Source organism: Elaeis guineensis, chromosome 9, assembly GCF_000442705.2.
Source record: "Elaeis guineensis isolate ETL-2024a chromosome 9, EG11, whole genome shotgun sequence".
NCBI lineage: Eukaryota > Viridiplantae > Streptophyta > Magnoliopsida > Arecales > Arecaceae > Elaeis > Elaeis guineensis.
In genome coordinates, this window is record NC_026001.2 from 26,715,174 (window position 1) to 26,740,948 (window position 25,775).

Here is a 25,775-nt window from a genome sequence, read left to right on the forward strand (position 1 = left end):
AAAGGAGAGACATTGAAGGAGGCAGCAAAGGGATCGGACTAGATCTCGATGCAAGGGGGTTGCAGAAGGGGACAATCGCAGGGTACGGGGGAGTGCAGGTACTTATGTACTTATTTTTTTCTGATACATGCGCAGCTGTTTAATTAACAAGCATGAAAGGAGAGAGATTATATATTGGTTCGCTTGTAAGCCTAGCCAACAAGGCAAACCGTCCCAGTTCACCCTTTGTCTGTTCCATACTCCCCAAAGTAGATGGTTTGCAGTGCTACAGCCAACCATCAACTAGAGTGTAAGCTATAATAAAGAATGCTGCTTTAACCATGTTAGAATTACTCTTAATTAGGTCACCTCAATGACTCTGGGGTTTCATCAAACCCAATTTTGAGGAGTTGACATGTTTGTGGTGCAGTTCTCCTTACAGACCAGATGCCTCAATGTTGGAAAAGGGTAAATGACAAGTTATACAAGTACAAATTTAAGGCATGCATATTTATTAATGGGAAGAATCAAGGTGTACCCAATACCTTCATATGAAACAGACAAAAAATAAATCAAAGTACCTAGCACACTGATCATGACCAAATAAGTTCATCCAAAAAATAAAGCAAAATAAATTAAAGTCCACTTCCATACACAAAACACTATAATGCATTCATGAAACACTAAAAATTACATGGAAATCACAATCAAAGTCAAGATATTACTATCTGTAAAAGCAAATTCTATAAATATATACAATACGAATTCCAATAATTTATGGTTACATTCAACAATGAACACAAGTTGCTCAAATTTGCTTTTGAGACGATTTTTCTCTCAAGCCAAAGTCAGCATGAACTTTTTGCAGCAGAATAGCATCTTGAACAGCAACAGCGTCAGAGTTGATCTGGATACGCAGAAAACATAGCATGCTTGTATGACATCAAGTCAAAGGGATACTTTACCGCATCCTTTAATGGCAGAGCCTTAAGATTCCAATTTATCCAAGTTCTCATAAGATTACAGAAAACCCACATCTAATAAAAAACCAGAATGCAGGATCAGCACATTTGACTTGCCTCCGAAAGCCTACTCATCCACCTGTAGAATTAATGGCCATCCTCTTCTGAAAATGGTGCCTGGTGCAATGTAAGGTCATCCTAAAACACCATCCACAGTAGAGCCCGCCATACAACATAGCAATGACTGCTGGTAGGAAGGAACAACAGCCCAGGAATATCCCACACAGAATTCCACCCAACAATGGGCCTTATTGTTATTAATTTTCAGGTTGAATTTATCTGATATCCTCCACAGTAGAGCCAGCCATACAACATAGCAATGACTGCTGGTTAGAAGGAACAACAGCCCGGGAATATCCCACACAGAATTCCACCTAACAATGGACCTTATTGTTATTAATTTTCAGGTTGAATTTATCTAATATCCTACTACGAAGATGAGGATGCAGTCCTTTAAAAACATCTTCTATAGCCATCTCGTGCTTCTTTTTTAGTTCATCAATTTCTTTCTGCTGCTGGACCAACAAATTCTCTAACCTCTGAACAACAGATCTCACATCCTCAGATTCACTCTCCAATAATGTATCAGGCAACTGTTCATCATCACCCCCACACTGCTCATCAGTGGCTCCATGTTGATTGTAACACAAATGACATAAAGAAGCTAGTTCATTATCTTGATTAACCATATCAGCTGGGGATCGGTTTTGTAGACCAGGAGAAGCTGATGGAGAATTGATTTCCAAATTGTCTTTACTACTGCCATTAGAATGGGGGAAATCCTTCTGCCGGTTAGATGAAGTGCTGCCATGAGAGTGATATTCCCTCTGGTCATTATTATTTAAGCTAGCATCTTTCCCTCCACAAACCTCCACAGGTACATCATCACTTGCACGCAAATTAAATTCAGCAGATGCATTTGATTGTACAGGCCATGGTGGAGACTCCTCACCAGTTCTCCTAGGAGAACACCAGTACTTCCGACCAGAAGGTAGCCGCTCTAGAACTAGAGGATTATCTGATTCATTGGGCAGAGGAGAATGTACATCTTCAGCTTCAGAGTCATGGCTATCTGAAGCTAACTCATTGACACGGCTATCAAGAGCTTCACCTGCCATCCATTCTGGAACATGGGCCGATATTTCTGCATCTATCATTGCAGCAATGGTCGTAACATCTTGATCTGTAAGGTCTAGCTCAGCAACCATTTCAGTGGCAACACTGATCGATGTGTCTTCTTCGATATCGAATGGGAAGTGGATGTTGCGAACTTGACCTGCAGAAAGAAATTAGGGGCACTACCATCAATGATATATTTGGAAAATACAAAGACCACATGTACAACTAAGGATGACCAAATAAATGATGAACCTGTTGAATCTACAATTCGTAGCTTTAGAAATATCGTCTTAATGTCTTTGCGTTGACCTTCCACTGTGAAATCTCGGCCAGTAATTGATGGTTCTTTTACACATGCATAACTGGTAACATTATCTGCATTTGCAGTCTAAGATTATGAAAAGAAAAGACATGAAACAAATCTCAGAACATCTATATGAAAAAAACCGATACCAAAAGCTAGGCCATATGTCAAGGTGGTTTGTTTTTATTTGCTTTACCTGCATGATCGGAAACTTGCTGCAGATAAGAGCTGATGCTTTCATTCTCACCATCCGATAGCAGAAAAGGATCCATTAATAATTCTCTTGCAGGCAATCGTTCAGAAGCATTGGCAATGCATTTTTCTATAAATTGTTTAATTGTAGGGTCCTTCACCTTTGCCAATGATGCAGGCTTGACTCCCTACACAACAAAAAATAAAAGAGTGGGGACCAGACAAGCAGGAAACCGGGAAATACACCAATCTATGATGAGTAGCTATGAAACATGGAAATGATATGGCATACAAACATGACAAAATATAGATAACCTAGCACAGCAAACCTTAAAAAGTAGGATATGATACAACTAGAAACGTTAATGTTCATAGTGTGTGTATTAAACATGCAGATATGCATACATATACAAATATGTACATATGCATGTACATAAAAAAGCATCCATAAATCATAGTAGGTCATCGAAATTACATAGCCCACACTTATACAATAGCAACAACTTTTACAAGCAGACCTCACCATTTAAATCCAAAGGCTGAAATCCATACTCCACAATTTCATATTAACATTATAGACTATAAAATTGATAGACCATTCAACACTAAAAAGAAAGCAAACACCCTCCCCTTCATATTTGGAGATATTGGGGATGTATCTTGAAAGTATCTAAAAAGTATCTAGAGTGTTTTTTTAATCACAAAAAATAGGATACTGTATACAAGTAACCGACACCTCTGAGAACAGTCCAATGAGTATTGCTATCAATAGATATTATTGAATGAGCATCTACCATGCTGACTCCAATCAATCATCAAAGATGCATCTTCCTTGACCCGTACACACCAAATGCTAACATGGAAACTTCATAATGTAAATAGAAAAGTATTTCAAAGGATTAAACAAAGCTTTGCACATAGATATGACATTCAAGAAAGTTTAATCGTTGAGAGGGAAAATATGCTATTAAGATTGCTAATGGGCTGAAAATGATCAGGTTTTATTAGATTAGAGATAGATAACGACTATTGGATATGGACCTTCTATATCATCAAAAGATAAAAAATTAGTTCTCAGAATAAGGACCTTGTGAAGATGCCACTCATCTACAAACAGCCTCACCAAAATGGGCTTAAAAGGCAGTTTGGATGACTTCATGAAAAATATTTTCAACTCAACAAAATATGTGACTACCAACATAAGAGGAAAGCTAAAACCACTAGCCCATAAGAGATATGACGCAATTTACTTTTCTTTCTTTTTTTTTTTTTTTTTGAGTGTCTATATGTTGACCAACAATTTATACATATGCATGTTACTTAAGAACTCTTTCCTGCACCAATATGAAACTCTAGTAAAAGTCTAGATCGTATGAAATGCAAATTTTTTGTGCATGTCAAATGAAGGCTTAGTTGTAGTTAATATCCAGCAAATGGTTTTGCAAATTAACAATCCTTGAGAGATTGCATGAAAAAAATCAGCTAATAAGAGAAAAAGGAGAAGAACAATGTCCTTGTTATACAGGTTATGAGTTGCTCATATTATAGATGCAAGAGTATGCAGACAGATGTCCCAAATGAAATACGATGTTTGCATGCACACACATAATCACACCAGGAGGGGAGAGAGGGGGGAGGGGGGAGGGAGAGAGGGAGAGAGAGTTTTAAACTGTACACCTTTAAATCATTGGTAGTGGAATAAACAACTTTCTAGCCATTGAGTGTTGAGATTTGTGCTTACAAGGTGGTATCCCTCTAGAGTATTTGGCAAGATGCATGCACCAAACTAAAAGCCAAAGCAGGCATCATGTTAAATGCAAATGAATGGCCAAAAAGTCGTTAGCTCTGTCACAAATGGTCTAAAGATAAGCATGGACCACCAAGATACACATAAGCCTACAGACATACTAATGTCCATGCGCACACATACACACTGTTATGTCATCTACCTATGTCCTATATCAAAACATATGGTTAGCCTCCCAACTTAACTATCCACACCTTTATGTGTACACATGCAGACACGCACATGCACACATCCGCACAAAAACAAGACATATGCCTACTCACGAGTTACGAACTCAAACCCTTCAATATAGAATATATGGAAAAAAACCACCTAGACTGAAAATTTAGATTGTCAATGAGATTTAATAATTTGAATTTCATACAAATGAAAATTAAATGTTTTGAAGTTTTCTTAGGCTATATCTTATACATGAACTACATTTGAAATGGAGAATATGATGAAGTTGGCTGAAAAAACACAGGGTGAAGCACATAATTTAGCATCGTCATCAGTAATCATGCTTCTCACATCTCAAAACACATGAATGAATACTCAGCAGGTTTGGATATTCTAAAAAACTAAATTAATATTTTATACATTAATAGTAAAATTTGAATTACCCATTTTAAAATAAATAGACAGATATAGCAAAAACATCTAAACATTTGATTTTTGTTTTTGGTCATTTTTACATTGCTCAACACTTGGTATAAATGCGTCTGTATTTGAAGTGGGTGTGATAGAGGGATACAAGTCAAACTCGGATGAAGATGCAACAGACATAAGGAAACAAGCATGAAGATGTTTAAGGTAACAGAACTCTAGTTCACAAGACGTGTCAATCTTTTAACCTAGGTACTTACACTACAGTAAGGACTTAATAAATATAAGAGGTCAATAGTCCTCTAAGATATGGATCTGCAACAAGCGATAGACAAGAGAGACACAAGGAGTGGATCTGGAAGGGACAAGACATTGGACAGTACCCACAAATTACAACATCTATCACACAAAGTGCAAATTGATGTTGGTAGAGGGGCTTCCCCATCACCATCATTTCCATACATGCTTTCCTTCATAATTTGAGCTAGTGACAACACCATCAGGTCATTAGTTGTGTTTAGTCGCTTCTAGCAAGCCTCCTTAAAAAAGATAAACATAAAATTTCTAGTGAATGCTTTATTGAGTATAGAATGAGGAAGCAAAAGGGCTACAAGCTTGGAGAAAACAAAATACTAAACTAGCCCTCGCTGAGGGTTGTAACATACCTAGAGTATGAAACAAAGCTCTTCATCTGGGAGCTTAGTGAGGCAATCTAAGAAAAGAATATGGTGACAAAGATGATGTCTGTTCATTTGCAAATCTAATAAGGATGCATGCACATATAAAATGCAGGGAAAAGGATGAAAGTTCTAAAAGCATTGCCATTAAAAGTCGAGCACAAAAGTTTACCTATATAAGTTTCAAAATATTGAATCAACTTCTAGCATTCTTGCATTAGGCTGTGGATTTTCTAAATGGTTTATTCACAATGTCCAGCAAATTAATGCTCACTGGCAACTCATTGTTTTAAAAATCAGCAGCCCTACAGTAGTTTTCGCCCAAAAACACTATGATAAGTTTCACAGCAACAGTATATGGTGCTTGAGTATGAAGCCACTGATATATTGGCAAAACCTGCAATAGAGGCTGCTGTGCTACAGGTTCAAAGTGGGCATCTATTACACAGTGAGCTTAACATGTCTAACAATCAGCTGGTCCAAGGTTGGTTATAGCATGGCTGGTCTAGTTATTTCAAGCCCTAGTTGAACAGATCATGGAAAAAGAAGTGAACTATATAATTTACGATTGACACTTTCTTCTATTGTTGATGATATGTGATTATTAATATCTTTATTTTGTGGTTGATGCAATTATGGACATTTGAGACAAATTAATCACTGAAAAGTAACTGATTCTACATTTCTAAGGGTTATCTCTCTAAACAGCAGATAAATGAAGCTCTTTCACAAGTCAGCAAAGAAAACAACTTTCCAACTAACGGTGGCAACTAAGATCAGCCAAGAAAGTACCTGGAATCTAGAGCTTCATAATTCAGAAAAGAAAGGAAACAACAGCAGAATAAAGACCTCTCGCACATGATGCAACGATAAATGGATCAGAAGGTGCCATGAGTTGACTCCTAAAAACCATTCCAACACTTGAAATCCTTTCTTGGAGAGCAGCAGCCATGGAAAAAAGCAACAGAAAGAAGCCCCATAGAAGACCTCTCCAGTCCCCTTTCAAAGCTAGAGGCTTCTTTGAGAAGCTTCTTGCCTCTGAACTCTGAAGTTAAACCTCTCCCCCTAACCCTATCTAATACCTTATTCACTTTTCCAAAACAATCCTCAAAATACAACTACCACTACAAATAAGACCAAGAGATCAAAATGATTCAAAATTGTCCCAAACAAGACCTAACTATACTTACAACATCAAAATGATGAAAATACCATGGAATGGGTAAACTATTATAACACTGCAAAACTTCACTTTGACTTTTGTAAGGCTTTTGTAACAGTATGAACTATTTACGGTTCAATCAATATTTTTATCTTATGAGTGGTGTTAAGTTTGACGGGTGATGATTTCTCATTAGATTGTGAAACTTTACGTTATATGGATGTTGACATAATATTATGATGATATTATAATGTTAGGTGTATGATATTTTATATTTTCTCGTGATTCTTTTTATTTTTAGATGAAGTTGGTATAAAGATGTTGTTGGTACATACAAACCGACCTCATCATCAAGCCACATGGCAACATCGGAGTTATCTAAATTATAAGTATACTTCCAGGTCAAGTTGGCTAAGTATCGATCTGCCTCAACCTTCAAGTCAACTCTATATCAATCGGAATTGACCAAAATTAGTTCCTGATAAAACATAATGATCAGCTTAGTTGTTTACCGATCTCACCATAAGAGGCATTGGACCAGAACCGACGTGACCCCAAAACAAAGACGGTTACCCTACAGTTGTTATCCAACTCAACGACAGCTGTCTTTCAGCCACGCTATAGCTAATCGCCATGTAGGTAAACAACTCACGATCTCCATATAGCTAGCTATTCTGTTATAACAAATTAGTGACCTAACAAATTCCTAACGGTCTAACAAACTCTTCTAACGGCCTAAGCAAAGCCTCCTCTATATAAAGAGGGACAGAATGCTCTCCGAGAGGTAAGTCATGACTCATAGAGCTGAGATTCTGCTGAATTAATTTCAGCTCCCTCACCGAAGGGAACAAGAATCCCCACTCTACTCAATCAAAATCTCTCTTCTAGTCTTTCAGTTTTTTCATTTCTACTATCTATTCTTAAGACTCCGACTGACCTAATCATCGGAAGATCCTAAACCCAAGGATACCCCACCAGTCCCGGGACTTCTTTTGTAGGTCTAGTTACGATCCACACCAGTTTGATTTTCAACAATACTCCGTTCAGTCTAGTACCGATCTCGCCCATTTCCATCCAAAGCCTTGCAGAAATAGATTGATGCTAGAGGAAGGACCATCCCCAAAAACTTTTGATGAAAATGGTGAACAAAAAGGCACAAAATCATCTTTTATCCGCATCTTCTCTAGGAGATGCTCAGGAGAATACTCAACCTCTGATTATAGTTAATCCACAATAATTTAATTTTCTGATTCAGGTCCAAGCCCTTACTGCTACGATACAACAACTTCAGTATACCACTAAACAGTAGCAAGAAGTAGCCCCTCAAGAAGCTCAATCTCGCCGCATCCAGCAACCAATTCATCAAGATCTTCATCATGATCATCTTCTTGATCGCGTTGATCAATCTTGGGAAGCAGAATCTACTCCACACAGTAAGAAACCATACTGAAAAAGTCTTGGACAAAAGATTCAGGATCATGAGAAAAGACTGATGGAAATGCAGCTAGGAGGCGATCCCCAAAGTGGAAGAGATGTTAATTTACAATCTCCTTTCTCCCAAGAAATTCTAAGTGAACTGGTTCCCTCCCGATTCAAGATGCCAACAATGGAATCCTTTGATGGTTCCACTGATCCTCTGGACCATCTTGAAGGCTTCAGGGCTATCATAAGGTTCCAAGAGACGTCTGATGCCCTATTTTGTATCGCCCTCCCAATTATCCTCAAAAAATCTGCAAAAAATTGATTCTTCGGGCTCCAATCAAGATTCATTTCCTCCTTTGAACAATTGGTGAAGCTGTTCGTTACTTATTTTGATAATAATCAGATCTATTGAAGAATACTAATAATCTTTTTACAATTAAACAACAGGAGGGCAAATCATTCCGAGAATATGCGGCATGCTTTAATGCCGCTACATTGAAAGTAAAAAATTTCAATAAGTCCGTTGCAATGGCTACTTTGAAGCAAAGACTCCACAGCAATCAACTGATCTTCTCCCTCAATAAGAATTATCCGGACACTTATGAGCAAATATTAGTCCGGATTCGAAAATATGCTCAAGCTGAAGAAGAAGAACAAAAGAGCATACTCTGCCAAGCGAAGAAGGAAAAGAACGAAAAAAAACGATCCCGAGAAGAAGACCGTGGAAATCAACAAGAAAATGATTCTGACTGACCTAAGAAAAATTCAAGATCTAGAAGCCCGCCTCGGCAATTCAACACCTACGCCTCATTGTTTACTCCTCGAGCTCAAATATTAATGGAGATCGAGGACCAAAGATATCTTCGCCGACCTAATACGATGAAGGCCCCACCAACAAAAAAGATAAAAGTACTACCACTTCCACCGAAATCATAGCCATGATACTGAAGAGTGCCGGCAACTCAAATATGAGATCGAAGTACTAATCCGCCGAGGTTATCTCAATATATATGTTCAAGATCGGGCGAGTCAAACTGCTGAACAATACCAGAGGCCCGACAATGAAAATGAGCTCAATAAGCCTACTATTGGGGTCATTAATATGATCTCAGATCTCGTTGGAACTCAGGAAGTAGCTAAGGTAGCCGAAAGCCCTTCTCCAAAGTGACAACATACTAACAATATAATTTCATTATCTGATGATGATGTCAGAAGAGTCCAAACTCCTTCACAATGATGATGTTGTCATTTCTATGACAATAGCAAAATATGATGTAAAGAGAATATTAATTGATAATGGAAGCTCCGTGATGTATTGTTCTACGATGCATTTCAAAAAATAAACATGCTAGGTTAGTTAAAAACAGGTCGTGCTCCACTAGTCGGATTCTCTAGAGATTCTGTAGCTGTGGAGGGGAGATCACCCTGTCAGTTACCGCAGAAGAGAACCCCACCAGTCAACTATACAGCTCATTTTTCTGATTGTCAAAATACCATCAGTGTATAATGCTATCCTTGGCCGACTTGGACTTAACACCCTCAAGGCTGTGGTTTTCATTTATCATTTGTTAGTCTAGTTCCTAACAAAGGATGGAGTCGGAGAGATGCAAGGAGATCAAATGCTTGCTAGGCAGTACTTTTTGATAGCCACAAAGATGAAAAATTCAGCAGAAGCTCCATCAATTGAAATACCTGATCAAAAGGATAAAATTGAGGAGATCCAGCCGAACAACTTATTATTGTTCCTTTATGTGAGGATCCAGAGAAAACTATTTAGATCGGATCTCAATTAAAATCCGACCTTAGAGAAAAGTTGATATCTTTTCTTCGGACAAACATCAATGTCTTTGTCCGGTCAACCTCTGACGTGTCGAAAATTTTACCGATGTCATTGTATATAAGCTAAATGTTGATCTAAAGCATAAGCCGATAAAAAAAAAAAAGAAGCTTCACCTCAAAAGGCAGAAACAAAGATGAGAAAGTTGATAAGCTTCTGAAAGCTAAGTTCATCAAAAAGGCACAATATTTGAAGTAAATTGCAAATATTGTCATGGTCAAAAAGATGAATGAAAAATAGAGGATCTGCATTGATTATACCAATCTCAATAAAGTCTGTCCAAAAGACAGTTTTCTTCTTTGAAGAATCGACCAACTTGTTGACGCTACTTCATGACATAAATTACTGAGCTTCATGGATGCTTTTTCTAACTATAATCAGATCAGAATGACATCTAAGGATGAAGAAAACACAGTCTTTATCACCGAAAGAGGTTTGTATTGTTATAAAATGAATCTTTTGGTCTTAAACATGCAAATGCCATATACCAATGCTTAATCAACAAGATCTTCAAGCAACAAATCGATCGAAATATGAAAATCTATGTTGATGATATATTAGTGAAAAATACTGACTCGGATCAGTATATGATCAATCTAGAAGAAGCATTTAAAGAATTACGTAAATATCAAATGAAGTTCAATCCCAATAAATGTGCTTTTCGAATTACATCGAAAAAATTCTTGGATTTTCTTGTAACACAGAGGAATAGAAGCTAATCCTGAGAAAATACGAGTGCTACTTGAGATGAAACATCCAAGTACAATAAAGAAGGTACGATGACTTACCGAACGGATACATCGCTTGATCGATTCATATCTAGATCGACTGAAAAATATCTTTCTTTCTTCAAAATCTTAAGGCAGATTAAAGACTTTAATTGGATGGATGAGTGTCAAATTGCATTCAATGATCTCAAGAAATATCTGGACACAGCTCCATTACCATCAAAGCTGTGAAGGTGAGAAATTATTCATATATTTATCTGTTTCAACTAATGCTGTTAGCTCGATTTTAGTCTGAGATAATGAAAGAATACAGAAACCAATCTGGTATACTAGCAAATTACTTCGAGATGCTAAAACTCAATATTCTAAAACTGAAAAAATGTTTTATGCTCTCATTATATCGGCTAGACGACTTCGGCCTTATTTTCAAGCTCATTCTATTGTTGTTCTAACTGATCAGCCTTTGAAGTTGATCTTGCAACGACTTGATACTTCAGATTGGATAGTCAAGTGGGCTATTGAATTAAGTGAATTTGTTATTCATTATCCACCTCGATCTTCGATGAAGGCTCAAATATTGAGTGAGTTATTGTGAAATGTTCTATTTCCGACGAAGAACCATCTCAAAAAGCCCAAAAAATATTGAAAAAGATTCTTGCTGGGTACTACATGTTGATGGAGCATCAAATTCGAAAGAAAATGAAGCTGGTTTGATTCTGGCCAGTCCAAAAAGTGTTATCACCGACATGCTCTAAGATTCAATTTTAACACTTCAAACAACGGGACAGAATATGAAGCGCTCATTGCAGGACTCAAATGGCTAAAGAGCTTAATGTCAGGAGACTCAAAATCTTTACCGATTCTCAGCTTGTCGTCAGATAGGTACGAGATCAATTTGAAGCTAAAGATTCTATAATGTCCCAATATTTACAAATATAAAGGAGTTATCAAAAAGCTTCAAAGATTTAAAAGTCATATAAGTATCGAGATCAGAAAAAGTCCAAGCTGATACCCTATCACATTTGGCCACATCAGATTTTCCTGAGCTCAACCAAAGGGTTCTTGTTGATGTTCTTGAAAGGCCCAGTATTGAAGTCTTGCCAATTGCCCAAATTGACATGAACCAAGTTGAATTGATCCATTAATGGATTATATTACTAAAGAAACTCTACCAACCGATTCAATTGAAGCAAGAAGAATTAAAAGACAAGCTCCATAGTATGTCATTCAAGACAACGATTATATAAAAGATCACATTCGTTCCCATTACTTCAGTGCTTGCAACCATTGGAAGCTGATTATGCTCTTCGAAAAGTCCATGAAGGAATCTATGGCAACCACTTGGGGGACAGGTCATTGGCTTACAAAGTCATTCAACCAGCTATTATTGGCCTACTATCCAGAAGGATGTGGCCGACCTTATCAACAAATGTGATCAGTGTCAAAGGTATGCTAATATTCAACAACAGCCTACAGTCGAACTTATTTTTATTACAGCATCTTGGCCTTTCGCTATTTGGAGAATGGATATTTGGGACCTTTTCCAATGGCTACAGAACAAAGAAAATTTTTTATTGTGGCCATTGATTATTTCACCAAATGGATGAAAGCTGAACCTTTGGCACAACTTACCAAGAAGAAGATGCAAGACTTCATTGGAAGTCATTTATCTACCGTTTTGATTTACCTCAGATCATAATCACCGATTATGGATGATAATTTGATAATCAAAATTTTAAAAAGTTCTATTCCAAGCTTCATATAGACCACAGGCTTACCTCGATGGGACATCTACAGTCAAATGGAGAAGCTGAAGTCACAAATAGAACATTCTTCAAGGCCTAAAGACCAAGCTTATGGAGACAAAAGGTCTTTGGATAGAAGAACTTTACAGTATCCTTTGGACATATAGAACTATACCTCGGAGGCCTACCAAAGAAATACCTTTTAAGCTCATTTTAGTGCAGAAGCTATAATACTAGTAGAGATCGGCCTACCGACGATCAGAATAGAAAACTTTCATGAAGAAAACAATTCAAATCGACTAAAGATCGACCTAGATCTACTTGATGAAATCAGAGAAACAGTCCAAATTCGCATGGTAACTTATAAATAAAAAGTAGCCAGATATTATAACGTTCGAATAAAGTCTAAATTTTTCATAAAGGAGATCTAGTTCTTCGTCGAGCTGAAGTCTCAAAATCTGCAGAACAAGAAAAACTTGCTCCAAATTGAGGACCCTATCAGATTATAAAGGTGATTTGTCCAAAAGCATATCGAATTGAGAGTTTAGATGGCACAATTATTCTGCGAACATGAAATGCTAAGAATCTCAAAATATACTATTAACGAAGTCTTTCAATAAAGTCTTCAACTTTTGTCCTAATGAAGACAAATTTCTAATCGTCTCAATATAAATAATTTCTGTCAAAAAATTCCTTTTCATCCAAATTAGATCGGTGAAAACTGATCAAACCACCGATCAAACGAGGATGATGATAGATGGAGATCATATCTAAACTAGATCGGTATCAAATCGAGCGAAAGAAATAAATCTATTCAAAAGAGGCTGCGATATCCAGCCAAACAAAGATAGTATAAAGAATCTCATCCAAACGAGGTCATTAAGTCTGACCAAACAAGGTCAAGAAAAATACAAGTATCCAAACGAGATCAAAAAAAGCCAAGTTAAGGTTACAACAATCCCAATCAAATCAAGACAACTTCATGTGAAACATTCGATCTTCGGATTGGACTTCGCATATAAAAGATATGAGACATCCGATCTCCGATCTGGAGCTCACAGATAAAAGATGTAGGCATCCGATCTCCAGATTGGACCTCACAGATAAAAGATGTGGGATACCTAATCTTCGTATTGAACCTCATAAATATTTATTGAAATATTTGATTTTCAAGATAGACTCAAAAGAATCCGATGAAAAGTATCCAGATCCACAGACTGAACTTCGCGACATCGATTCAAAGCAATTAATGACCGAGGGCATAAAAAAGCCTCAAGGGTTAAGTTCCATACATAAAAGGACCCAACCTACATCTCCAAACTTAATAAAAGATATTTTTGAAACCTTTACGATGAATTATAAAAGATCGATTCATTTCAAGTTAATTGATTTGATATAGTTAAAATTGACAACAAGTTTACATGTTAACTTTAGCCACATCGGCTTTATTATTAATTTGACTGAGATCAGATCAATATTTATTAATACCTTGATTATTTACCCAACCGAGGACAAATTATGCTTACCTATAATTACTTGACCGAAGTCAGATGATCATCTATTGTGAATGCTTACCCAACCTCTTCCAGAGATTTTTTTATTTTCGAAGAACCATGTCAGGTGCTTATTAAGCAACCTAAAGAACATGGCCGACTGTGGAAGAAAGATATGAACATAGTTAGATCGATAAAAGCCGATGTAAAAAAAAAAAAGAGGAGAAGAAAAGAGAAAAGAAAAGGGTTAAAAAAGGATAAAACTTACGTCTAAAATGTTGTTGAATCGTAGTTTATTATTTGCTCGATGAAGAGATCCCTCCTTCAAGCGTTCAATCCTTCTGGGGCATCATAGTACATAGCAAATCCCTGTCGAGCCTTGATGTCTTCAGAAGTGATGCCTTGGAGAGGTCAATCCTCTCCGATAGGTAGACAGTGGACTAACATTGAGGGTTTAAGACCTCGGTCGCTGCTCGTCGATCGACTGGGATGTCGAAGGAGGTGCTGGAGAAGAAGCTTGCCTTGGATGCACAGATGCCTCCTTTGGAGGTGGACGAGCCACCTCAGTAGATTGCCGATGTTGATTTTTGGCCATCGACAATACGATAGAAATCAGGCCAACATCTACCTCTATCGTTATGGCCCCAAGTGAAGATCGCGGGGCAGCGACCTTGAAGAAGCAGCAACCTCCTTGCTCCCCTTAGGGGCAGCTGGTCTGCAGGATCTTACTTCCTCTTCTTTATGTCAACCAACCTCTTTGGATCAAACCTCATTATTGTTGTAACAAAAGAAGAATGATTGTTAAAAAAAATGATAATGAAGTAAATATGATGAATAATAAAATTGACATCAGACTTACTCTGAAAAGGGATTTGACTGATGCTGACATCAAATAAAGATTGATCAAACACCAGTAGGCTCGCTTGAGAACCTTCATACCCAGTAGTTCTACAAAAGCTTTCTCATTCTCAGATAGTACCTCATTATTAAAGTTCCATCTGGTCTCAAGTTTACGCCAGTTGCAGCTGAAATCCCATAAAACATTTGAAGAAATAAAGAAGAAAAGTTTTTCCAATTATGAATAGAAAAAGAAGAACAGGACAAATTTATACTTAGGCCAAGGTGAGAAATACCACCAGCCTTTTTCATAATGGTGCTTCTTTAGGATGAACAACGTCCTAAAGAGAGAGATCCTAAGCTCTATGATGGATAATTGACAACAAATGATAAAGACAATGATCATCCTAATGACATTAGGAGTGACTTGGGTTGGATGAAGCCTATAGAAGTCTAAGACATTACTAAAAAATTATGTAAGGAAAATCGAAGTCCAGACTGAAGTGTCTCATCATAAAATGCGACATAACCTTCTAAAGGTTTAGTAACCCGATCATCCTGATCTGAAACTATGAGCTGAAATTCTTTAGAAATTGAGTATTTTTTCCTAAGTTCTGAAGATCGAGATCAGTCAGATAGATTGCTCAGTACTAGGACCAAAACAATCCAAGAATCCCCTTATGGAGACTCCGGATCCTCCAACCTAAAGTATTGATCTCGATCGTTGCCCGAGGTGGAGTTTCCACTTCGAATTCGAGCAGCAGTTGGATCGATCGAGGTATACGATCATCCCGACTCATCTCGCTATTATCAAAGGATATTTTTTGAAAGAAAAGAGAAAAAGAAGCAAATGAAAAGAGGAAAGCAGATGCAAAGGAAAAGGAAAGGAAAGAGCTATCCAAGAGAGAAAAATAGGGATTAAAGAGATCTAAAACCCTGAGTTGCACGGAAAAAAGTTAAGAACAAAGAAATCTACCTAATAGACAAAAAAAAGGCTCTGAGGAAGCTTTTGAAGAACTCTTTCCTAACTCCGACAATCTCTTCCCCGACTCCGATGACATCGAAAAAAGTCCCTTTCCAGCTCCAATGGTGTTAGAAAGCTCCGGGAGAATCTCAGCAGAGTGCAAACAATATAGCTTTTAAACGGAGTACAGGCCTATTTATAGAACTTACCAACAGTTCAAATTAATCAGCTATACTATTAGATCAATGCCACTTGTCAATGATCCAATGATTCTGAGAAAATTAGTTCGATGCACCTCTTCCTGATTAAGCCACACAGGTCTGACCAGTGTGGCAACTAAGGTACCAATGGCAGTGCAACGATGATGAGGCACGTCTAGGCATAACCATCCAGATAATAAGGAGCTCCTATTCTCTAAGCACTCATAATTACTGAATCCGACAAATTATTTTCGAAAAGCGGCATGTCGCTTCGAATGATTAAAAAAATAATACTCTTAATTTTTCATTGTCCGACACATTTATGTTGACAGTAGAAGTCAGATAAGATCGACCCACACCTGACGTAAAAATTTTGGCTTCGGGTCTAGAAAGTGGGGAGCATGTGTTGGTACATACAAACCGACCTCATCATCAAGCCACATGGCAACATGGAGTTATCTGAATTATAAGTATACTTCCAAATTAAGTCGGCTAAGTATCGATTTGCCTCAACCTTTAGCTCAACTCTGTACCAATCTGAATTGATCAGAATTAGTTTCTAATAAAACATGATATTTAGTTGATTATTTGCCGATTTCACCATAAGGGACATCAGACCACAACCGACGTAATCCTAAAATACAAACGGTTACCTTACAGCTGTTATCCAACTCAATGGCAACTGTCTTCCAACCACGCTACAGCTAATCGCCATATGGATAAACAACCCACGATCTCCATACAGCTGACCATTCTGTTATAATTAACGACCTAACAAACTCTTCTAACGGCCTAACGGCCTAAGCAAAACCCCCTCTATATAAAAAAGAGCAAAATACTCTCGGGAGGTAAGTCATAACTCATAGAGCTAAGACTCTGTTGAATCAATTTCAGCTCCCTCATTGAAGAGAAAAGAGTCCCCACTCTGCTCATTCAAAATCTCTCTTCTAGCCTTTCAGTTTTTCTATTTCTACTATCTATTCTCAAAGCTCCGATGGACTTAATCATCGAAGGATCCTAAATCGGAGGATACCCCACCGGTCCTAGGACTTCTTTTGCAGATCCACTCGTGGTCCACATCAGTTTGATTTTCAATAGCACTCCAATTCAGTCTAGTATCGATCTTGTCCATTTCTATCTGAAGCCTTGAAGCAACAGATGTGATATTTGATATCTAGCAAGAAAAAATACTAATGCACTTTTGCACCCTGTTTTGGATACATAGCATGTGCTATAGCATCTACCATCCACTATCTATTATGAAACCTCTGGATGCTACATGCCTGCTACCAGCTTTTTAATACATTGAAGCAACTTTTGGACTCATAGGATTCACTAATGGTACCAAAATCTCAGAAGGAAGATGAAGAATATCTTTTGAACAATTTGATGCATTAGATTCATAGGAAATATGTTAGGCTCCAAAAAGGTCATGATATAAATTTTAATACTTCAACAAGTTAGATTCCAATTATTTAAGATATCAAGAATGAAACTCATATCAACCAAGTATGGATATAGCACATGCCATATCGAAGATCATGCTAACAAAGGATATTGATGAGTTTATATAGATACAACCTAGAACCCTTGTACCATGGGTATAGAATTAATTTTTTGGTTCATGAATCTGCTTGTAGCCTTTATATCATGCTTTCTTGCCTTAGTGGTACAATTTTGCAAAAAATATGGTAGGAATATTGACATAAGCATCATCAAAATTGTGTTCTCTGATGTAGAATCAACGAAAACATATTCGTCACATACAATCAACATTCACTGTCTTAATATTGGACCCCATATAGGTACCATCCTATTGTAGTATTGGTATGCATGGTATAGGGCCCAATTCACGTACCAAGTATCGGCACACCCACCATACCGCATATCAATTCGGTACTAGTGGTGTGGTATGGTCGCTATGCACCAGTACTGGCCGAACAGCAAATCTACTTAAAACCATATAACTTTGAATCAAAATTAAATTATAAAACATCATTTTTATAAAAATACTAAGCGATTAGGAATAGCATCAAGGTTTTTCAAAAAGCCACTTCATAGAAAAAGAATTACATAGAAATATAGTAAATCTTTCAATTTTATCCTCTTGTTCATCTAAAATAATCAGTGGGAATCCTTAAAGTAGCATGCAATTCTATTTTGTATTGACTAAGACACATGACAAGAGGCTAATTTCTACTAATTCTTAATTAAATTCCTCAAGTTTATATGCTTAACAACTTGAACAATTTCTTTATGCCCATTGGACCAGAGTTCAAACAATATCATGGTTGCTCTAGCCTTAAAACTCAAAAATCCAAGGTTGGCATGGGATGCTCCTAGGATCTCCCTTGCATGTTTCAACCAAGTACTGAAAAGCAAGGTTTTTTTCCACACTACAAAAGACTCACAAGCAATACATAGTCTGGCCATTGGTTTGGCCTTTGCACGGGCTGAACCCAACCTTGATTTATACCAAACTATTTGATTTGATGTCAATTCAAAAGATTTTGTGGTATTAACCCAACTTGAGACTAGGGCTAGAAAAATGCCGGGCAAACTAGGCCACACCTACTCAAGCCTGACTACGAAATTTTTTCAAACTTCAAGAAAGGCTTAGGCCTGAAATATTTTTTCCAAAACCTGGGCCAAGTCCAACTTGGGCTCAACCCAAATAAACTTGTTTGGGCTGAAAGGCTGGGCTCAACTTCGATTGGCCAGACTAATACGATGCTTAGTCCAATTGGCCCATAATGCTCTATGCAATCCGAAAGACTCTGACATTAAACCTTAGTAATGAATTCAGGCCAAGATTGCGCCAAGTTCTAGTCTTGGGCTTCAGGCTAGAAGTTGGGCTCAAGCTTCAAGCTAGGCTCAAGCTTGGCACATAATTTTTCCTAAGCCATACGTTTGGGACCAAACCTGATCCAAACAATCTTGGGCCTTGCCCAAGGCCAACACAAAATTGGCCCAACCTAGGCCTACTCCCAGCCCTACCTAAGAACCCCAATACACAATATACTGAGTTATAAACCAAACTAACCGTTTTCTTGGGCCTTGATATAGTGCAAGGATTAATTTTTGATTGAGATCAAACCAAAACTGGCAGTTACTCCAAGATTCCAGTCAATTTTAGCTAATGTTAACCGATTTTGGTGGTTTGCCACTTTGGCCAACTTAATAAAACTAATGATAAATGCCTTGTCTATTTTATTTTAGTATTTATTGTCTTATGGGGCCATTTTTTCTCTTAAACTAAAGTGGGAAATAGATAATAAACATGATGCTTGATTGGCCAAAACTCCTAAATGGCTCTTATTACAATATTGTATAAAGATGAACTTGAACAACTACAAGAGATTTTATAGGCATAAGATCTTTTTATATAAAATAAATATCCTCATTAATCTTAAAATATGAGAGAGAAATGCCCAAATTCAATTTGTTTGTGAGTTCTACTAAAAGATGAACAAAAATGTTCATAATGTAAAATACCAATATCTTGATTTTCACCTCTATGAGATATTGCTTTCAAGTCAAAATTGTCAAATTAGACAAGTAGAGAACCTTATACAATAAATTGACAACTTCTGTTGATTCCTTTGTCTTTTTTCCTTTTTTTTGGAAATTTTTCTTGATTTTTGGACTGAAACTCTAAAAATTGATGCTAAACTTTTAGCATTGTTGAAACCAAAGTTTCAGGAACTGGTACTGAGGCCCATACCAGTTTCTGATCGGTATAGTATGGTATCGTACCGTATCGAATCTTACTGATAATAAAAAATTCAAAAAAAATCCTACCTAACAGTTAAAAAAAGAAAAAAAGAAAACTAAACCAAACCAGACCAAACTGATACTATACCATATCGTACCGTCCGATACGGGCTGATACCGTATTGAACCGACCGGTTCGATCCGGTTCAGACCATTTTTTGAAAAATCGGCCTGAACCGAATTAGTTCTCCACCATACTGTATGGTACAGGGTGTACCGGCCAGTTCGGATCAGTATGAAATACCATAGTTAAAATAATGTGAACTTAAACTCCATGGAGCTGTCCGAAACCAAAACCAAATTTTTGAACCTTTGGAATCACAGAAACATGTGAAATGAACCATGTTGGCCCCCAACTATCATGACTTTTCAGAAGCATGTAGCCCATGCGAACAAGTTACAGCAAACAAAGCCTAACAGTCCATATCCTATTGGTTTATATCCAAAATATGGCTGACCCATGGGAAGCACAAGTTAAATATGCTTCAAGCAGCCAGAAAGATGGGTGAAATAGTTTTGTAGTTTGATTTAGTATTATCGCCATTATGGTCCACTTGGCTATTTTGGCTTTAAATGGTTGCAAGTGATGAGTTACTAGGTACTTATCCTCATATACTCTTACATTCATATGTTTGAAGGAATACGATAAACTAGAAGAAAAATGAGAAAAGGAGGATAATTAAACATCAAAAAGGTTTAGTTGAGTGACAATAGTCATATAATCTTCTTTCTAGAAGAAATTCAATAGAAAGAGTCCCATGCAAAAGAAGGATGCTTCAGTCATGTTATAGAGTATATGTGCCAAAAAACAATCATAAAATAAAATATTTTATTATGGAACACCATTTTTGACCAAAAATACTTCAAAAATAACCAATATCAAGAACTTGTAATGTACAAGCAACATGCTTTTTCTTCCAAATGCAGTGCACATCCTTGATTATTGACTCTACAGAAAGATTTATGTCCAGAAATGGAAGTAAATGACAACCAATTAAGAGTGCTCATGTGCCACAAGGACCATAAATGGAATACTATAAGAAGCAGTTGAGATTTGCACAGAAAGTCAAATAAGAAGAGTAAAAAAAATAAAGGTTACAAGTATGCATGTAAATCAATTGCTTTGAGTAAAAATTTAGCTTGTAAATGTGCACATGATGAAGAATTTATCGAGCCATAGACAGGTTAGAAAGCTTAAGATTCATGATGAGTACTATCATGGACACAGCTGCAAGAAAAATAAAAATACAATAAGTAATATGAAACTTACAATTCCTCTGTGCATGAAAGAAATAGGTTCTTAGCTTTGCATGTCTCAGTTCAAATATAAAGCAAGAAATATGATTACTTTTAAGGTAAACCTTGAAACGAAGAAAATATGGGTTGCCTTGATATTCAGCCTTTGATTTGAAGTGGTATAAACCATCTTGTGTCCTTAGCTTGTCCACCCATAAAATCAGGCCTTTGGATGATTTTCGAAAAGAATACTCAAAAACAAATGTCTATCAAGAAGAACAGCAAATTGATTCAAATAGTAACGAGCTTTTTCAGAACATTTAGGTCCAGTTTGAAATGGAAAGGCTCTTATATAGGCCAGTCCTGCTAACATCAAACTATACTATTTGCAATGTGAAATTAAAACAAGAAGATAGTGATGCACAGTATATGAAAATAGGTACTCTATAGCATGCACATTACCTATTGGCACTGTATTAATCATAAGAGACATATCAATATGGAGAACCACTTAATCCATGGTATTAAAAAGCAAAGTCTTCATGTACAAGACAGATTCAGGGCGATACCCTTGACACAGAAATTCAAAACTATAATACATAATATGAAAAAACAAAGAGAGCAAACCAATATTTAAAAGCATGGATCTTTGGCCACAAAAAAGTTACAGAGTCACCAGTTCAATCATCGGGTCAACCGAAAAATGAATTGTGGAATTACTGTGAGATAAAATATATTAATCACTGATTAACTATAAATAAAGAATTAAAAGATAAATAACAATACCTATAAAACTTCTACTCTAGAGGTAATAATGAGGTATGATCACCTCCAACTTTACATCCAAATCCTAATTAACAATTAATTGTAAGAAAAAGAATATATGAGAAGATATCAAATTTTTATAGCACAAGGACCCTAAAGACAAATGGCAGTGAGAAAAATCTCAAAAATTTCTCCTATCATCAACCCTCGAGAACAAGAATAAGGGGAAGATGAATCATCGTTTAGAAGTGTAGTGAACCCACAATTTCTCCATCAATTCCTAAATAATATAGTAGAAATGACAAAATAAACATATGAAAATAATCAAAAAAATTCCTTGGTGATATTCCATTTGTTTCCCTCTCCTGTTCCTTGAACCACTACTTTGCCCCATCTAGAAAACCTAGTGCCATCTCTTCCACCCATGGTCAACACCACAGACTGCAAGCCCTACAAATTCTCATTTCCACCTCTCATCCATTGCCTTAGGACAATTATGGAGTATATGAACATTGAGAGGAGGGAGATGGTTTTGGGGAAGCAAAGGACTCACGGTCTTGGGTGAGCTGGCAAGGGAGGGAAGGAAACATGGTCACTTTGCACACTCTCGCATGAAGAAAAGAAAGCTTTAACCCCTTTTGCTGGCCTACTGTGAAAGCCAACCCCTCTTAAGAGACAAAGGAAATTCTGACTGGTTCATGAAAGAGTAGGATTGTTTCAATTGGCTCCTAGTTGAACCAATGGTTTAAGCAATTCTTGCTGGTTTTCACATAAAACGGGTTTGTTAGCATATCCAAACCACAGACCTGGCCTGTTGATAGTCCAACTGTTTAGTTGACTAATCAGGTCTAGTTTTTCAGACATTGGAAGAAATAACTATAAGAGGGAAAGCAAGGAAAGAGATAGAAGACAATGAAGTGAAAGGACAGGCATTAGAGAACTTGTTGAGGGCATAAAGTGATATATAGAGAGAGAGGGGGGGGAGAGAGAGAGAGATTCTAGTTAAGTGAAGGTACTAAATAAGATAAATCATTTAATAGAGAAATTTCAGCCCAAAAAACTCTTAATTTATCAACTAAATCTCCTTTAACTTATTTAACTTGTTGAGGACATAAAATTATACAATGATTCGACAAAAGTTCTATTGTCACGAAAAGAAAGTAATTAGTGCACCAAGCAATAAAAATAAAAAGAAAGTAAAGAAGTGATTAGTGCACCAGGTAAGCAAAGCCATTTTAATATTTATCTACCCATATGGGCACCCTCTGGCTTTTCTTCTCCTTGAATACACGCACACCAAGACCAGACTACAAAGTTAACCACTTGCCAAGTCGCCTTTTCTAAATAAGGCATGCAACTAACTCAAGCTCTCCTCAGAATTGATCCCTGAGAATTACACATTTGATATTTTAAGGGTTGTTCTGACTAAAATAGATTCATAAAAAACCTGCAATTGATGATTTTTACAAAATCACATGCTTGGCTGCTTTTCATAAGATCTCTTGGTAGAAACTAGCATGTCATAAAATCTGAAAAACTAGCTTCCTGAAAAACAAGCGTCCCCCAGTTTCTTGTAAACATGTCATAGAAAATCAGGTTTTATGATTGCCTTATAAACCTCAAATACAACTAAACAGCCCCTTAATAACATAGCTTCCCAAATTGATAGAGTATGAGGATTAAAGGAGGAAATGATTCATCATTTCTCATTCAGTAAAACACGCATATATCCACCAATATCATACTCCGAGAATGCAAAAACTTCCAACAAAGCCCATCTTCCATGAGCAGCCTACAATGTAGTCAGCAAGTTCAGGGATAAATACTTTGACCTAGATGATGAGAGATGTGATTTCCCTGACTTATGTCACAACTAGCATGGGGCCAGCTTATGGTTCAATGTGTAATCCATCAAGAATAATGTTTGAGAAAAATTTATGGCTCTCTTACCATTTTAAAATAAATAAATAAATAAATAGCTCAAATTAAAAACTAACTTATCGCAATGTAAGTCTACAATTTTGACAAGGAAAAAAAAAATAAACCTCAAAAAGATATCTTAGAGTCTTGATAATCAGTATAAATGATAATCATCACAAAGATGGACAACCATAAATGATAGTTTTGTTCATGAGCGCGAGACAAGGCCTTGAAGTAGTTAGTTTTCCAACATATCGATCCAAAAGAATAATAAAAGATGACAAACGTTATGGTACAAAATTAGGCAAGTTCTCGACCTAATAAATAAGTAAAGCCACAATTCTGTATAGATGTGTTAGATTTAGAAATCTCACCGATGTCACTTTCTTGTATATTTGTGCTGCATTGGTACATTCCGAATATGGGTACTCAAACGTCACCAGCTCCAGTAAGCACATGCCAAATGCATAAATGTCAACCAACTCATTATACTCTTCCTCATACAGCTCTGGAGCCATGAACTCCGGCGTACCTACCATCAAAATAAAAAAGATAAGAAATCCATCAAAGCCTCCAGGATCATGTACCAACAAGACTACACAAAGCAGTGGTCACCAATAACACTGTGAGCTGAATGAGCATGTCGAAGAATGGCTGCCAATCCGAGGTCGCCAATCTTCACCTCACCATGGTTTCCATTCACAAATATATTGTCACATTTCAAGTCTCTGTGAATAACTGGAGGGTCATGACTGTGGAGGTAGAGGAGGCCGCTCAATATTTGTCTAGACCAATTCTTCAATGCTCTTACATCTACATGCTTGTGTTTCTTGCGATACCTATTAAACGAATAAACAGATCATCAAGAAATCATGATCAAATGAAATCCTCATGACGAATGAATTATCTTCAGCAGAAGAAAATGATTGGAGGTGCGAAAATACTGACTGGCGTAATGTCCCTGATGTGAAGACCTCAGTGATGAAGTTGATATTATCATGCTTGGTGTCAACCCACGAGTTGTAAAACTTGATTATATTCTTGTGCTTCAGAGTCTTAAGCAAGTGGACTTCAGAATAGAGGCGCTCCAGGTCATCCGAGTTCCGCAGCACGTCAGCCACCTTCACCTGATTCCAAGCAACTTCCATGCCTTCCAACTCGTCAAATGCTTTATAGCTGACAGATCACCCTCCAAATTAAGGATCCCAACTAGTCGAAAAATTCGTTACAAGAACCAAATCCATAGAGTAATAATAAATAAACACTATCTTGAACAAGGTATAGCGTTAATAGGATACACGGTCTTGAAAGCACCCTTTCCTAATATTTCACGATACTGCAAGATGACCAAAACAACTACAATTAGACTAACATAATTTGTTCAAAGATCAAAACTTTTCCAGCAAAATCATCCAAAGAATCGGTTTAGACCACAATGTCGTAAGCATAAGCACAGGTTACATGAATTGACAAACAAATGCATAAAACAATGAATCAAATTGGCGTCAAAGTCGAACAGGACATGGTCTAAAAATTCATACGACCGAAACTGATGCCATATTCTGAAAATTGAAAAAAAGAAAAGAATAAATTTGTAGATTGAAGGATTGGATGAGCCTAGGATTAAAATTAAACTTACGCGGCCATAGCGACCGGTGGGATCGACCTCCACGAACCCGGCGTCTGGCTCGTCCTGCTCCTGCTCGGACGAGCACGAATCTGCTGCCATTCCTTCGGAATTCGCCAACTCCGACCTCAATTCTTCCCGAGGCCCGACCAAATTCTCCCAATTTCTTCGAAATTATCACCAAAACCTTGGATACGTATAGCGTCACAAAGCCCAACGAGATCCGGGATTAGAAATTTGATCACGATGAGGAGATAAAAGGAGTGCAAGAGATTTCCAGAAGAGGTGTTTCTATAACGAGCCAAGAGTCCGAAAAGAAGAGATAAAACGAGAGATTGAGGGAGAACTGACCGAGCTGCCCGCACTGACCGTATACTGTG

At 37.1% G+C, this 25,775-nt stretch overlaps 1 protein-coding gene across 2 annotated transcripts; it reads right to left on the reverse strand.

Moving 5' to 3' along the window:
* Positions 1–630: 630 nt before the first annotated feature.
* LOC105033740 (probable serine/threonine-protein kinase WNK3) lies at positions 631–25,775 on the reverse strand. Of its 2 annotated transcripts, XM_010908644.4 has the most exons (8): positions 25,408–25,775; positions 25,067–25,104; positions 24,717–24,944; positions 24,384–24,607; positions 24,143–24,300; positions 2,621–2,804; positions 2,373–2,495; positions 631–2,277 (listed from the first exon to the last, which is right to left on the reverse strand). In XM_010908644.4, exons 1-8 carry the CDS (start codon positions 25,495–25,497, stop codon positions 1,376–1,378), a joined length of 1,947 nt encoding a protein of 648 aa, XP_010906946.1. In that variant the 5' UTR covers positions 25,498–25,775; the 3' UTR covers positions 631–1,375. The 2 variants fall into 2 exon arrangements, with proteins under 2 accessions (XP_010906946.1, XP_010906947.1); XM_010908645.4 differs by lacking the exon at positions 25,067–25,104 and having other exon boundaries at positions 25,408–25,774.